This window comes from Chlorocebus sabaeus, chromosome 8, assembly GCF_047675955.1.
Source record: "Chlorocebus sabaeus isolate Y175 chromosome 8, mChlSab1.0.hap1, whole genome shotgun sequence".
NCBI classification, from domain to species: Eukaryota; Metazoa; Chordata; class Mammalia; order Primates; family Cercopithecidae; genus Chlorocebus; species Chlorocebus sabaeus.
The window spans coordinates 89,916,983-89,931,207 of NC_132911.1; the positions used below are offsets into that span (position 1 = coordinate 89,916,983).

The following is a 14,225-nucleotide window of genomic DNA, read 5'->3' on the forward strand; positions in this document are numbered from 1 at the left end:
GGCCGAGCTGGTCTCCACCTCAGGTGATCTGCCCCCTTAAGCCTCCCAAAGTGCTGAGATTACAGGTGAGCCACCATGCCGGTCTAAATTAAATTATTTTTATTAAAAGACCCTCTCAGGCCGGGCGCGGTGACTCAAGCCTGTAATCCCAGCACTTTGGGAGGCCGAGACGGGCGGATCACGAGGTCAGGAGATTGAGACCATCCTGGCTAAGACGGTGAAACTCCGTCTCTACTAAAAAATACAAAAAAACTAGCCGGGCGAGGTGGCGGGCGCCTGTAGTCCCAGCTACTCGGGAGGCTGAGGCAGGAGAATGGCATAAACCTGGGAGGCGGAGCTTGCAGTGAGCTGAGATCTGGCCACTGCACTCCAGCCTGGGCGACAGCGCGAGACTCCGTCTCAAAAAAAAAAAAAAAAAAAAAAAAAAAAAAAAAAAAAAAAAGACCCTCTCTTTGTTCATGTTGATGTTCATGTTGATAGTCCTCAAAGAATTCTGGGTTAGTGTAAATTACAGATGAAAGCTCAGCTGGTGGTAGGAATGTTTACAAAACATTCAGGTGTTTGAAGCCTCCCAATAGCAAAGCTGGGAAGGGTCCCATCTGTGGGAGAGTAAGAATTGAGCCTGGATCCTCCCCTGACTCTCATATCTTTTTTTCCCAATGGTGGTTTGTTGCCTGGGTTTACTTGGGTCATCTGGCTGATTCATTGTTGCTGTAAAAACAGGGCTGAGTGTACTTTGTTGAAAGCCACTGAAACCAGAGGAAACTAGTCACACAAACCCTGACTACCACCTGACAGATTGCTTGTGCTGCCTGATAATTACTCGCACTTTTCCCAGGCTAGTGCATGTCTTCAGGGGCCGTCCAGGACTACAGAGCCGTTTCACCCTACCTTGGCTTCGATCTCTTCCCCCATGCTCGAAGGTGCAGAGCTGTATTTCAACGTGGACCATGGCTACCTGGAGGGCCTGGTTCGAGGATGCAAGGCCAGTCTCCTGACCCAGCAAGACTATATCAACCTGGTCCAGTGTGAGACCCTAGAAGGTAAGTGTAACTCTTCTCACCCTTTAAAAAGAAAAAAAAAAAAAAAAAATTGAAATGATGTTGCTCTCCAGAAGCATGGAGAAAAAAACCCCCATAATCCTATGGTTTGAGAGTTCTGAGCAGATCCTTATTCCTGCAGTCCAGATTTCTGGGGTCCATAAACTTGAATGAGGAAAAAAAATGCATCTCTATTTTTAATCTCTAAGTGAAATATAACATCTTTGATTACGAATGTAGGCAACAAATCACAGTGGTTAAGATAAGTAGTATCTGTGACACTGTCACCAACAAAAATTCAATGTTTTCATATCCCTTTAAAGTTCTTGCCGATACCTTGAAATGTCATGTATGTTTTCTCTATTTTGAAGTTAGATATTACACGCATCCTTTATTATTTATTTATTTATTGAGACAGAGTTTCACTCTTGTTGCATAGGCTGAAGTATAGTGGCGTGGTCTTGGCTCACTGCAACTTCTGCCTCCTGGGTTCAAGTGATTCTCCTGCCTCAGTCTCCCAAGTAACTGGGATTACAGGTGCCCAACACCTGGCCCGACTAATTTTTGTACTTTTTGGAGAGATGGGGTTTACCATGTTGGCCAGGCTGGGCTCGAACTCCTGACGTCAGGTGATCTGCTGCCTTGGCCTCCCAAAGTGCTGGAATTACAGGCGTGAGCCACCATGCCTGGCCAGATTCTTATACATTTTAAAGACATTTTGATAACTATGTTTAAAAATATTTGGTTTCCTCTGTAATCCTGTGTATTTTCATTCTACATATTTATAAACATTATTTGGAGAAGGACTTCTCCAAACTGCCAAGGGATCTATGGCAAAGAAAAAATATATATATTTAAAACCTTGTTCTATAGAATTTTATTCTATCACATTTCTCAGTATTTATTAATTTGAGAGTTTGAAGTTTACCTTTAACTGAAGTTAAAAAAAAAATCAAGAGACGTTACTGGTGGGGCCAGCCCTGGATTCAATAGTCCTGGATTTGACTTCTGTCATGCCTGGGTAGGTGACCTGTGGCTCCAAGCCTCTGAGCCACAGTGTTCTCAGTTATAATAAATAAGTACTCAACAAGTGGAAACTGTCTCTAAACCACAATTTTTTTCCAAAACGTTACCAAATATTCCACATCTGTAAAAGTATTTTTATTATTAAAAACAGCTACACTCACTCATTTTGAAACATACTTATAAAACCCATATAGGTCAATAATAAGGTGGTTTAGCGCTTCCAGGTTATTCTAGAAAAGGCAAGAAAGCGCTAAGAATAAAGCCTCCTAGGAAGGATATTAAAAGGCAAAAACGAACCAATGAATCTTCTAAAGGTGACTTTGCAGCCTCCTCAAGTAGGGCTGAAGGGTCCTGAGGCCACTTGTTTATCGTTCTGACCAGTTAAAGCCAGAGTTCAGACAGAACCACCCAAGTTAGGACAAACCCTGCTCTCCCATTAGCATTGGAAACAGCAAGAACCTTTCAGATAACTAACTCTGTTGGCTACAAATAATTACAGTAAAACCCCAAATCTTAAGTCACTTCAGCGTATGAAAATAGGAGTTTGGTGACTGGAGAATGTTAATCATGTATAGAAAATCTGCATAAAAGAAAGAACACAGGGCTGACTGTTTCTGAGTGAAGCCATTTTAATGAATTATATTTAGTTTTCAGCCAAGTTCTTAAATGAGCTAAGGAATGCAAATTTAAATGCAAGGAATACATAAAATATCTTTGTGATACAAAAAGAAAGAGAAAGAAAGAAAGAAAGAAAGAAAGAAAGAAAGAAAGAAAGAAAGAAAGAAAGAAAGAAAGAAAAAGAAAGAAAGAAAGAGAAAGAAAGAAAATTCAGAGATAAATCAAGGGAAGCCGTATCTAAAGCCATATAAAGAATTCTAGGCCTGGAGAGGTGGCTCACACCTGTAAAACCCCATGTCTACTAGAAATAGAAAAAATTAGTCGGGTGTGGTGGCAGATACCTGTAATCCCAGCTACTCGGGAGACTGAGGCAGGATAATTTCTTGAACCTGAGAGGCAGAGGTTGCAGTGAGTTGAGATAACGCCACTGCACTCCAGCCTGGGCGACAGAGTGAAACTCTGTCTCAAAAAAAAAAAAAAAAAAAAAAAAAAAAAAAGAATTCTAGAAAGTAAAAAGATAAAAATCAGGAATTTTAAAACTGCTCCCTATATTTTCTGCCAAAGTCCATTTTAATCAAAAGACTTGTTGAGGCAAGGGGATAGATAGAAGGAGGAAGAAATGAGATTAACAGACCTATCCTCTACATAGACAGTAAGCTGAATCTGGTATCTTCATTTTCAGTTTGGGAGAGAAGAAAAGGTTTCAAACTCTCTCAAAGATCTCAAAAATAAAGCTTGTGTTTAGAAAAACACACATAATCAGGCATATGTAGAATTTTCCATACAACGTCAGGGGATGGGAAACCACCTGAAGCCACCCCACCTATGCTCTATTGCTTTGTTGTCATTGTGTCTCATGATTTCTACCTCTCTCTCCTCCCAATTCTCAACTACATTTGAATCTGTATGCCAGTCTACTGTTCAGAGATTCCCAGAAATATCAAGTGTGAATCATCAAACCATGTTTAGGTTATCATGACTGACTGCTGAGAAAACAAATCTAAACAAGAATTTCATGTCCTCTGTTAGTTGAGGACACTAGGACTTAGAATGGCTGTGACCACCTAACAGGCTGTCAGTGATGGAGGATAGATAGAGCTATCTGTGTCTCCTTTTCCACAAAAATATGCCATTGCCTCCTGAGTATAAATTGAAGATATATGAATAGGTCTGTGTTGAGTTGATGTCCACTCCATTTTGAAATAGAAAATAATGAGTGTTCTACCTGATTATTTTATAGGATGTTGAGAAATAAAGAGTGTGTGAACAGCAATGCAACAGTTGCATCTGTGAATGTACTTACGGAGACTCAGTCCACCCGGAGCTAGATTCAGAGTTGAGAAGAATCAAAGGCACTTGTTGGAATAGAATTCTCAGAGCTTAAGGATTTTAGTTTACTTTTGCGCAAAATATACACCATACAAACTATGGATAAAGAACATGTTACACTGTGCCATTCCAATACCATATGTTGAAGCAGGCACTTTCTGTAAAAGAAAAACTAACTTGGCCAAGATTAAATTTGCTTTTAGTCTTTTTAAGTCATCTGGTCTTTAAAAGGAAAGTGTTCTGATAGCAACAAATTGTTTTAGAACAACTTGCAAGGAACATATAAGGTTTTGGGTAAATTTAGAAGAGAGAAAATAAAGATCATCTAGCAAAGCTTTGAAAAGTGTTAGTATTCATAATTGTGCTTAATTGTGTGCATAATTGGGTTGAGTGCAGTAAGAAATACTCATGTATTCCGAGGCCTGCCCCTGACTAATTGTGACTTGATTCAGATCTCTGGATCCACTGTGACTCAGCCTTTCCTAGGTACAGAAGAAGGAAATTAGTTCCCATTGCCTTTGTCACTGGTATTGCTTTAAAGTTGTATCTATAAAGAAACTTTAGGGTCTTTAAAAGCGACTTTGAACCAAAACAGTAACTTTAAAAGAGCATAGGATATTCTTTTAAAAAATAACACTACTGTTATTTTGAAAGGACTCCCAATAGCAAAGGACTCCCAAAGCCTCCCAATGGCAAAGCTGGGAGGGGTCCCATCTGTGGGAGAGTAAGAATTGAGCCTGGATCCTCCCCTGACTCTCATATCTTTTTTTCCCAATGGTGGTTTGTCGCCTGGGTTTACTTGGGTCATCTGGCTGATTCATTGTTGCTGTAAAAACAGGGCTGAGTGTACTTTGTTGAAAGCCACTGAAACCAGAGGAAACTAGTCACACAAACCCTGACTACCACCTGACAGATTGCTTGTGCTGCCTGATAATTACTCGCACTTTTCCCAGGCTAGTGCATGTCTTCAGGGGCCATCCAGAACTACAAAGCTGTCCAGAACTACAACAGCATCAGAATTTTTTAAAATTACAAATAAGACTTTTGGAAATATTCTTCCCTTCTCAAAAAAGACAAAATAGTAAATTAATACTTGAAGTTTAGTAGTAAATAGTCTTTTCTAAAACATATGATAACAGTGTCCACTGGCTCTCAAGATGTGGGAGGTCATTCTGTATTAAGCCTTTTTTTTTTTCTTTTTTTTTTTTTTTGAGACGCAGTTTAGCTCCTGTCACCCAGGCTAGTGTCGAATAGCATGATCTTGACTCACTGCAACCTCTGCCTCCCAGGTTCAAGCGATTCTTCTGCCTCAGCCTCCCAAGTAGCTAGAATTACGGGCATGCACCACCATGCCTGGCTAATTTTTTTTTTCTAGTAGAGATGGGATTTCACCATGTTGGCCAGGCTGGTCTCAAACTCCTGACCTCAGGTGATCTGCCCGCCTTGGCCTCCTAAAGCGCTGGGATTACAGACGTGAGCTGCCGGCCTGGATTAAGTCTTTACTTTGTCCCTGCCACAATTTGTTTAGAAGGGAATTAGGAAAGCTGATTATATCTCACCAACAATGGTGCCCCTGTCAAGGGGCTTGAGCTTCAGAGCTTCTCCAACTGTGTCTTCAGGTAGGAATTAATTCAACACCATCTAGTAAGTACTTTCTAGCTAGGGCCAAGAGAGTAAAGATGAATAAGATAGAGTCCCTGCCCTAAAAAGCATCCCATCTGGAGAATAAAAATATTAGAAAAATGAGAACCCCTTAAGGATGGCAATTGGGTAGTACCTACCGAAATTCCAAATGCTTATACACTTTGTCCAGGAATTCCAAGCCTCATAGACAAACTTACAGACATGTGAGATGACAGTTGTACAAGACTCTTTATGTGGCATAGTTTGTTGTTGTTGTTGTTGAGATGGAGTCTTGCTATGTCACCCTGGCTGGAGTGTAATGGCGCAATCTCGGCTCACTGCAACCTTTGCCTCCTGGGTTCAAGTGATTCTTGTGCCTCTGCCTTCTGAGTAGCTGGGACTACAGGCGTGCACCACCATGCCTGGCTAATTTTTTGTATTTTTAGTAGAGATGAGGTCTCATTATGTTGGCCATGGCAGGTCTCAAACTCCTAACCTCAAGTGATCCACCCACCTCAGCCTCCCAAAGTGCTGGGATTACAGGCATGACCCGCCGCGGCTGACCTTTTATGTGGCATAGTTTGGAATAGCAAACCATGGTAACAAATCAAGTGTCCCTCTGCAGGAAATAAGTTTTCATTTTTTTCAATTTATTTTTTAGTAGAGACAGGGTCTTATGTTGCCCAGGCTACTCTCGAACTCCTGGGCTCAAGCAATCCTCCCACCTTGGCCTTCCAACATGCTGGGATTATAGGCCTGAGCCACCACAACCAGCCAGGAATAAGTTAAGTAAGTTATGGAACATTCACATAATGGAATATTCTGCATATAAAAGGAAAAACACATGAGGAAGCAGTCTAAAATGAGACATATGGAAAGATTACCAAGATACATTAAGTCAGAAAAGCAAGGGGAAGAACCAGGTGTGGCATGGCACTCTTTAGTAAAAAGGGGGATAAATTTTAAAAATATACTTCCTATATGATTGCCTAGATACAAAGAAACTGTGAAAGGATTAAAAAGAAACTAAAAATAGAGGTTACGTGAAGCTAGGAATGAGTGGCAGGGGGTGGTGGGTAGGTGAGTTACAAGCATAGGGACCTGTCTCTGTTTACCCGTATATACACCTATTACTTATTTTTAATTTCAAAATAACATATAGGAGGATGACTGATTTCAGAGAGTTTTGTCTTTGCTTCCTTAGACATTATTTGTACCTCTAATTATAGTGTTTTTTCTGCCTTATATTAAAGAGACATATCCAATTCTCTTTCCTATTTAAAATACACACACACACACACACACACACTCATCAATACCTTCCATCAGGCAAGATAAATGACACTGTGGTTAAAAAGCTGATCTACCTTGTAAGCCCTTCCCCAGAATGCTTTGCCTTTTCTAAAGCTGCTCCTTCAATCACAAATTCCATCCCTTATCCCATGTCCCTGGAAAGCGACCATCTCCCTTTAAAGTCTCCATTTAAGCCACTTCCTCTGTAAGCCCCCTTCTACAGTATCTATGATGGGATGGAATTGACAAGCTTCAACTTTATGCTCCACGGTACCTTGTAATGAACCTATCCTGTATAACATCTGTGACATTTGCATAGATGTGTCATCCTGAGGCAGAACATTTGCCTCATTTGTCTGTCTAGCTCTAGAGGCTGCTGCAGTTACAGGCTTAACCGATAAAAAAATGCATAGCTCTATCTGCTTTATTGCAAGCTTTTTTATTCTTTTTTAAGACAGGGTCTGGCTCTGACACCCAGGCTGGAGTGTAGTGGCACGATCTCAGTTACTGCAACCTCTACCTCTCCTGGACTTCAGTGACCCTCCCACCTCAGCCTCCTGAGTAGCTGGGACTACAGGCACGGACCACTGTTCCTGGCTAATTTTTGTAGAGACAGAGTTTTGTCATGTTGCCCAGGCTGGTCTTGAACTCCTGAGCTCAAGTGATCTGCCCACCTAAGCCTCCCAAAGTACTGAGGTTACAGGCATAAGCCACCAAGTGCCCAGCCTGTAAACTTCTTTTTCTTTCTTTCTTTTTTTTTTTCTTTTCTTTTTTTTTTTTTTTTTTTTTTTGAGATAGAGTCTCTGTCGCCCAGGCTGGAGTGCAGTGGAGCTATCTTGGCTCACTGCAAGTTCCGCCTCCCGGGTTCATGCCATTCTCCTGCCTCAGTCTCCTGAGTAGCTGGGACTACAGGCACCCACCACCACGCCCTGCTATTTTTTTGTATTTTTAGTAGAGACGGGGTTTCACCGCGTTAGCTAGGATAGTCTCGATCTCCTGATTTCGTGATCCGCTCACCTCGGCTTTCCAAAGTCCTGAGATTACAGACGTGAACCACTGTGCCCGGTTGCCTGTAAACCTCTTAAGGGCAGAAAGCACACCTTAAACTTTTCTCTCTTCTACCTCCCTAAGTCTGAAAGTGTATTTTGCATGTAGTAAGAATCTGAAAATACACACTGGGAATATCTGCGTGTTGGGTTCAAGTCCTGGATCTTCTACTTTATGGTTCTGGGATTCTAAGCAAGCTGCTTAACCTTTAACATGGTGCTTTTTTAGTTTTTTTTTTCTTTAATTTGTTTTGAGACAGGGTCTCATTCTGTTGCCCAAGCCAGGGCATGCAGTAGCTTGTAGCGTGATCATGGCTCAATGCAGCTTCAACCTCCTAAGCTCAAGTGATCCTCCCACCTTAGCCTTTCAAGTATCTGGGACCACAGGTGTGGACCACAGGTGTGTGCCACCAAGCCTGGCTAATTTTTTTGTCATTTGCAAAGACAAGGTCTCTCTTTGTTGCCCAGGGTGATCTCAAACTCCTGGCCTCAAACAATCCTCCTGCTTCAGCCTCCCAAAATGCTGGGATTACAAGCGTGAGCACTGATAAGTGCTTTCGTATCTCATCTTTAGATGGTATCTCCCTGGCCTAACTCCCAGTTCACTGGGAGGATCGAAAATATCTGAAGATGTTTTGTAAATTGTAAATCTTAAAAATACACCCCTGCACTGTAGTTTATATACAACAAGAATTTGTTTTCCCTCTTCTGCTAGACTTTGGAATTCCTGAAATAGTTCTTTCCATTTTATGGTTTTGGATAACGGCATTTGGATATGACTCCTTTTAGTTTATTCTGTTCTCCTTCAGAAAGCACCAGTTTTGAAAATATTTATTTTGGTAAATAAAAATTAAAATGAAGATTTTCAACATCAGTAAGATTTACTGGACTGCATAATGAAGTTCTCTGGGGTCACTGCTATAAGATCTTCAGTTTTAATCACAAATTAAATCTAATATTTGAGGCTCATTTATGTGGCAAAAAAAAAAAAGCTTTTGGAGCTGTGGAGAGTACAAAAAAGAACAGGCTGGATGCAGTGGCTCATGTTTGTAATCCCAGCACTTTGGGAGGCCGAGGCAAGAGGATTGCTAGAGGCCAGGAGTTCAAAGTTGCAGTGAGCTATGATCATGCCAGTGTACTTTAGCCTGGGTGACAGAGCAAGAATCTGTCTAAAAAAAAAAAAGACACCATTTACTACCTAGACAACTGTATAGTTGATAGGACATCACAAATAAGTAAAGTGAGATAAAAATTCAAAATCCAAAAATGGTTCAAACCTATTGATAGCAGATATACTTGAAGGTGAACCAAGTCTTGAATAATAGGTTGATAAAAGGCCAATGAAATGGGTATTCAGGAGGAGAAGAACTGAGATGTCAAGACATTCTAGCAGGCAGAGAAAACAAATGAATTAAAAAAGGGAAAAAATAAAAGCCTGTGGATGAGGAATAAACCAGTTAGGCTGCAATACTAGAATACTTGGAGATAAGGCTGGAATTCAGGTTGGGAAAACTCTGAAAAACTTTGAAGGTTTGATGTGAAGTTTCAAGAGCCTGAAGCTAACACTGAATGAGGGCAAGAGTCAGGTATGACCTCAGTCAACTACTCGCCAGCGTGGAAAACAGGAAGAAGTTACTTCTCTGAGCCTCAGTTTCTTCATCTATGAAACAGGATTATTGCTAAAGTTAAGAGATTATGTATACTGAAACCATTCTGGCAATGGTAAAACGCTCTACAAATTTTATAAAAGTTGTTTTTAATCTGCCTAAAGCTTTTCAGTGGCTCCGAGCTATTTTTAGGATCATTACAGGACCAAAACAATTCTTAGGAAAGATTAAACTTGAAGCGGGGAGCACATGAGGAGAAATGAGCCTGGGAAAATCACTTCAAAGATTGCTGCAGTAATCGAAGTGCCAGATGTCATTCAAAACGGCAGTAAGGAGCAGAAATCAGGGAAGAAATGCAGGGCATTTTGGAGTAAAAAAGCACCAAAGAGGACTTTGAAGTTTCAACACCCTGAGAATAGCAGTACATTAGCAAAAATGGAGAAAGAAGTGTCTGGTTGTGGCCGGGCGCGGTGGCTCACGCCTATAATCCCAGCACTTTGGGAGGCCGAGGCGGGTGGATCACCTGAGGTCGGGAGTTCAAGACCTGCCTGACCAACATGGAGAAACCCCATCTCTACTAAAAATACAAAATTAGCCAGGCATGGTGGCTCATGCCTGTAATCCCAGCTACTCGGGAGGCTGAGGCAGGAGAATCGCTTGAACCCAGGAGGCAGAGGTTGCGGTGAGCCAAGATCGTGCCATTGCACTCCAGCCTGGGCAAAAAAAGCAAAACTCTGTCTCAAAAAAAAAAAAAAAAAAAAAAAAAAGAAGAAGTGTCCGGTTGTACATCTTCTGGTGTATTTATTAAAAGTCTGAGTAATTATCAGATTTGATGGTTGATTCCAATAGGTTGGTTGGAAAAATTCTGGTTTAGAGAATAAAAGCTGAATTCCCTAGCAATTTATTTTGGAGATAGGTGAGTACAATTGAAAAAATAATATTTTGTGGTGGATTTTCTATGCTGGCTCTTTACCTACCTGCATCATCTTTTTTGTTTATTTTCTTTTTTGAGACAGGGTCTCACTCTATTGCCTGAACCAGAGTGCAGTAGCTTGAACACGGCTCACTCCACCTCCCAGGCTCAAGCAATTCTCCCACCTCAGCTTCCTGAGTAGGAGGACCACAGGCATGTGCCACCACGCCCAGCTAATTTTTTTTTCTCTTGTAGAAATGGGGTTTTGCTATGTTGCCCAGTCTAGTCTGAAACTCCTGGCCTCAAGCAGTCCTCCCACCTCGGCCTGCCAAAGTCCTGGGATTACAGGCATGAGCCACTGTACCAGACAATCTTGTTTAATCCCCGAAACAGCCTGAAAGCATAGACTATATCCATTTTGTAGATGAGGAAACTGAGCTCAGAAAAGTCAGATAATTTCCCTAAGTTCAGCAGCAGCAGAGTGTGGGGAAAGGCAGGAGGCTGCTTGGATAGAATAGTAGACAATCACTCATCTTTATTTTTGGTAGAGACAGGGTCTCCCTATGTTATCCAGACGGGTCTCAAACTCCTGGGCTCAGCAAACCTCCCACCTCAGCCTCCAGAGTAGTTGGGGTTACAAGCATCAGCCACCATGCCCAGCAAAAAGGAATGTTCTAAAAATAGTCTGCCAACAAATTAGTAGACAATAATCATGAAGTCTAACTTCCCTATCCTGACTCATTCGCTAGCCAAGTGATCTCAGATAATTCCCTTCACACAGTGACTGCAACCCACACAAAACGCATGTGTATATTATGACTGAGTGCATACATGCAGGCACACATTGACACTATGTATAGACTCTATTTGTTAAAATGGTATAATCTATTTTTTTTAATTCTATTGCTATGTGACACCTATTAAATTGATTTAGTTGGTGGTGATCCTACAGTTTGGAATACATTCTTTTTTCCTTATTTTAATAAAAAGGAAAGAACACCATTTGCCATGCTACCTTTCTAGATAAAAAGTAGTGTAATTTTCCCAAGTGTGCTCTGTGGGCAGCCCATTGTTTTTTAGTGGCTTGGGAGGTTCTGTCCCATACTCTTTTCGAAGAAATCACTTTCATGTAGTAAAGGCTTTCAACTCCTACAGTAAAGAAGCTCGTGCCTTCCAAATTTATTTTACCACAAAGTCTTATTACTCACATACCTGTTTAGATAAGCATTTAGGGAAATGCAGGAACAAAAATTAAGTGAACTCATTTTGAAAACTATAAAACTGTGAGTATTGTTGTTATTATTGACAGTCTATCATCATCCCAGAGTGCATTTCAGACCCTAAGATTCTGTTAGAATCTGAAAGCAAGCATCCCTTGGATCATTTTCGTGCTGGGAAAGAGAGGTTCCTTCTATTCCATTTGCCTTTTCACTGATTACAGTATTGTAAGATTCCTACAGGGGCTGAAACACTGAGACATTTAATTTCAGGATGTCCCTGGCAGCTGAAAGGTTTGAAAGTTATTCAGCTTGAAAGAAACATGTCACATGAGCAAAATATCATGGTTTTGAAAGAAATACCATTTGTGTCACTTCTGTTGGCAAATATTCCTTGGTGCTGAGGATTCAAACTGTCAAATTGCATAAAAATCTGAAATGCCAAAATGAAAGCCAAATAAGGCATGGCAACAAAGTAGAATTGTTTTAAGTTAATTAAATAGGTAATTGAGCAAATAAATTCTGCCATCAGATAAACAGCATTTCCGACACAAAATCTACTCCAGACACTGAGGAAGGCTGCAAGAACCACATTGTCCCTGCTTGCAGATCCACCCTCCCCCAGCTACCAGAGCAGTCAATTCATAGCCCACAGTAGAGGCTTCCTGTTATCTCCGGATAAACATGGCATACCAAACCCTCCTTAGGACAGTCCTGCTTATTTCTTTGGCTTCAATTCTTACCTGCCCTTCTCTACCGCTCCTTTGAAATGGACACACAAAAATTGCATATATCAATCATATGCAACATGATGTTTTATTTTATTTTATATTTTTCGAGACAGTCTCTCATTCCTTTGCCCAGACTGGAGTGCAGTGGCGCAATCTCAGCCCACTGCAACTTCTGCCTCCCGGCTTCAAGCAATTCTCATGCCTCAGCCTCCTGAGTAGCTGGGATTACAGGCGCACACCACCACACCCAACTAATTTTTGTATTTTTAGTAGAGATGGGGTTTCACCATGTTGGCCAGGCTGATCTGGATGGAATTCCTGATCTCAAGTGATACACCCGCCTCAGCCTCCCAAAGTGCTGAGATTACAGGTGTGAGCCACACACCCAGCCTACGTTGTTTTAATATATGTATTAATTGTTGTATCAACCGAAATTAAGTCTGTTAAGGCAGAAATAGTTCAACAAAGGTTTATTGGAAGCCAAGTGTGAGGACCGATCAAGGAAGACACAGCAACAAAGCTGGGTGTGTCCCAGAGTCTGCTGTGAGTTGGAAGACTTTTAAGGGAAAGTTTAGAAGAACAGAGGAGGACTCTTCATACTACAGTTGTTCTTTTCATTGGAGGTCACAATATAGAGGTTACAATCACTGGCTACAGATGATATGCAGGCTACAATGTCTACATGCAAGACAATCAGTAAACTTCATGATGCAGAAACTAATCACCAAAATCTGATGATTCAGAAACAAATCAATGTCCTTTTCAGTGCCAGTAGGTTATGTATTAATCAGTACATCAACAATTTGAGGGACTCACGGTAAGATTCTTTACTCTGGGATAGGACAGGACAGGACAGGACAGGATAGGCATCGTAAGAACTCTGCCAGGCAGGTTAATTTGGAAGCCTGCCCAATGTGATCTATACGTTATCAATCAAGTGAATTAACATATATGTTAATTCACATACCAAATTTTGTGGGGAGAACACAAAATCTACTATTTACATGATTTTAAAAATACAATACATTGTTATTTACTATAGTCACCATTTTGTACCATAGGTCTCTTGAAGTTATTCCTCTTGTCTAACTGAATCTAACTGAATTTTGTATCCTTTGACATCGTTCCGATCCCTCACCCTCTCACCTGTCCCCCACTGTCTTTTTTTTTTTCTTTTTTTCTTTTCTTTCTTTCTTTTTTTTAATGTAGAGACGGGGTCTTGCTTTGTCACTCAGGCTAAAATACAGTGGCGTGATCATAGCTCACTGCAGCCTTGAGTCCCTGGGCTCAAGGGATCTTCCCACCTCTGCCTCCCAAAGTGCTGGGATTACAGGCATAAGCCACCACTCCTGGCCCACTCCTTGCTCTTTGATGACCACTACTTTACTCTACTTCTCAGTTGTCACAAATGACAGGATTTCTTTCTTTCTGAAGGTTGAGCAGTATCCTGTGGTATATTCATACCACCTTTCCTTTGTCCATTCATCCGTTGATGGGCACTTAGCTTGATTCTATGTCTTAGCTATCGTGAGCAATGTTGTAATGAATGTAGGAGTACAGATATCTCTTCAACATGCTGGTTTCGTTTCCTTTGGATATATACCCGGTAGTATATATCCAAATAGCCAGATCATATGGGAGTTCTATTTTCAATTTATTTCTCTCCCACTTAATGCTTCAGCAACACTGAACTGCTTTGAGCTCCTTGCACACACCACACCTGTACTAAGTCATCGAATGCCTGCCCCTATTCTTATTCTTTCTCCCCTCTTCCTCCACTCT

General features: G+C 41.1%; 1 protein-coding gene across 1 annotated transcript in view; it reads left to right on the forward strand.

The window, feature by feature from the left end:
- The first annotated feature begins 452 nt into the window (after nt 1-452).
- Nucleotides 453-14,225, forward strand: part of ATP6V0D2 (ATPase H+ transporting V0 subunit d2) — a 56,252-nt gene continuing 42,479 nt past the window's right edge. The window contains exon 1 of the mRNA XM_008001010.3: nt 453-1,043. Coding sequence (XP_007999201.1) covers nt 914-1,043 — 130 coding nt within the window. The 5' untranslated portion in view covers nt 453-913. The remainder of the gene's footprint in view (nt 1,044-14,225) is intronic.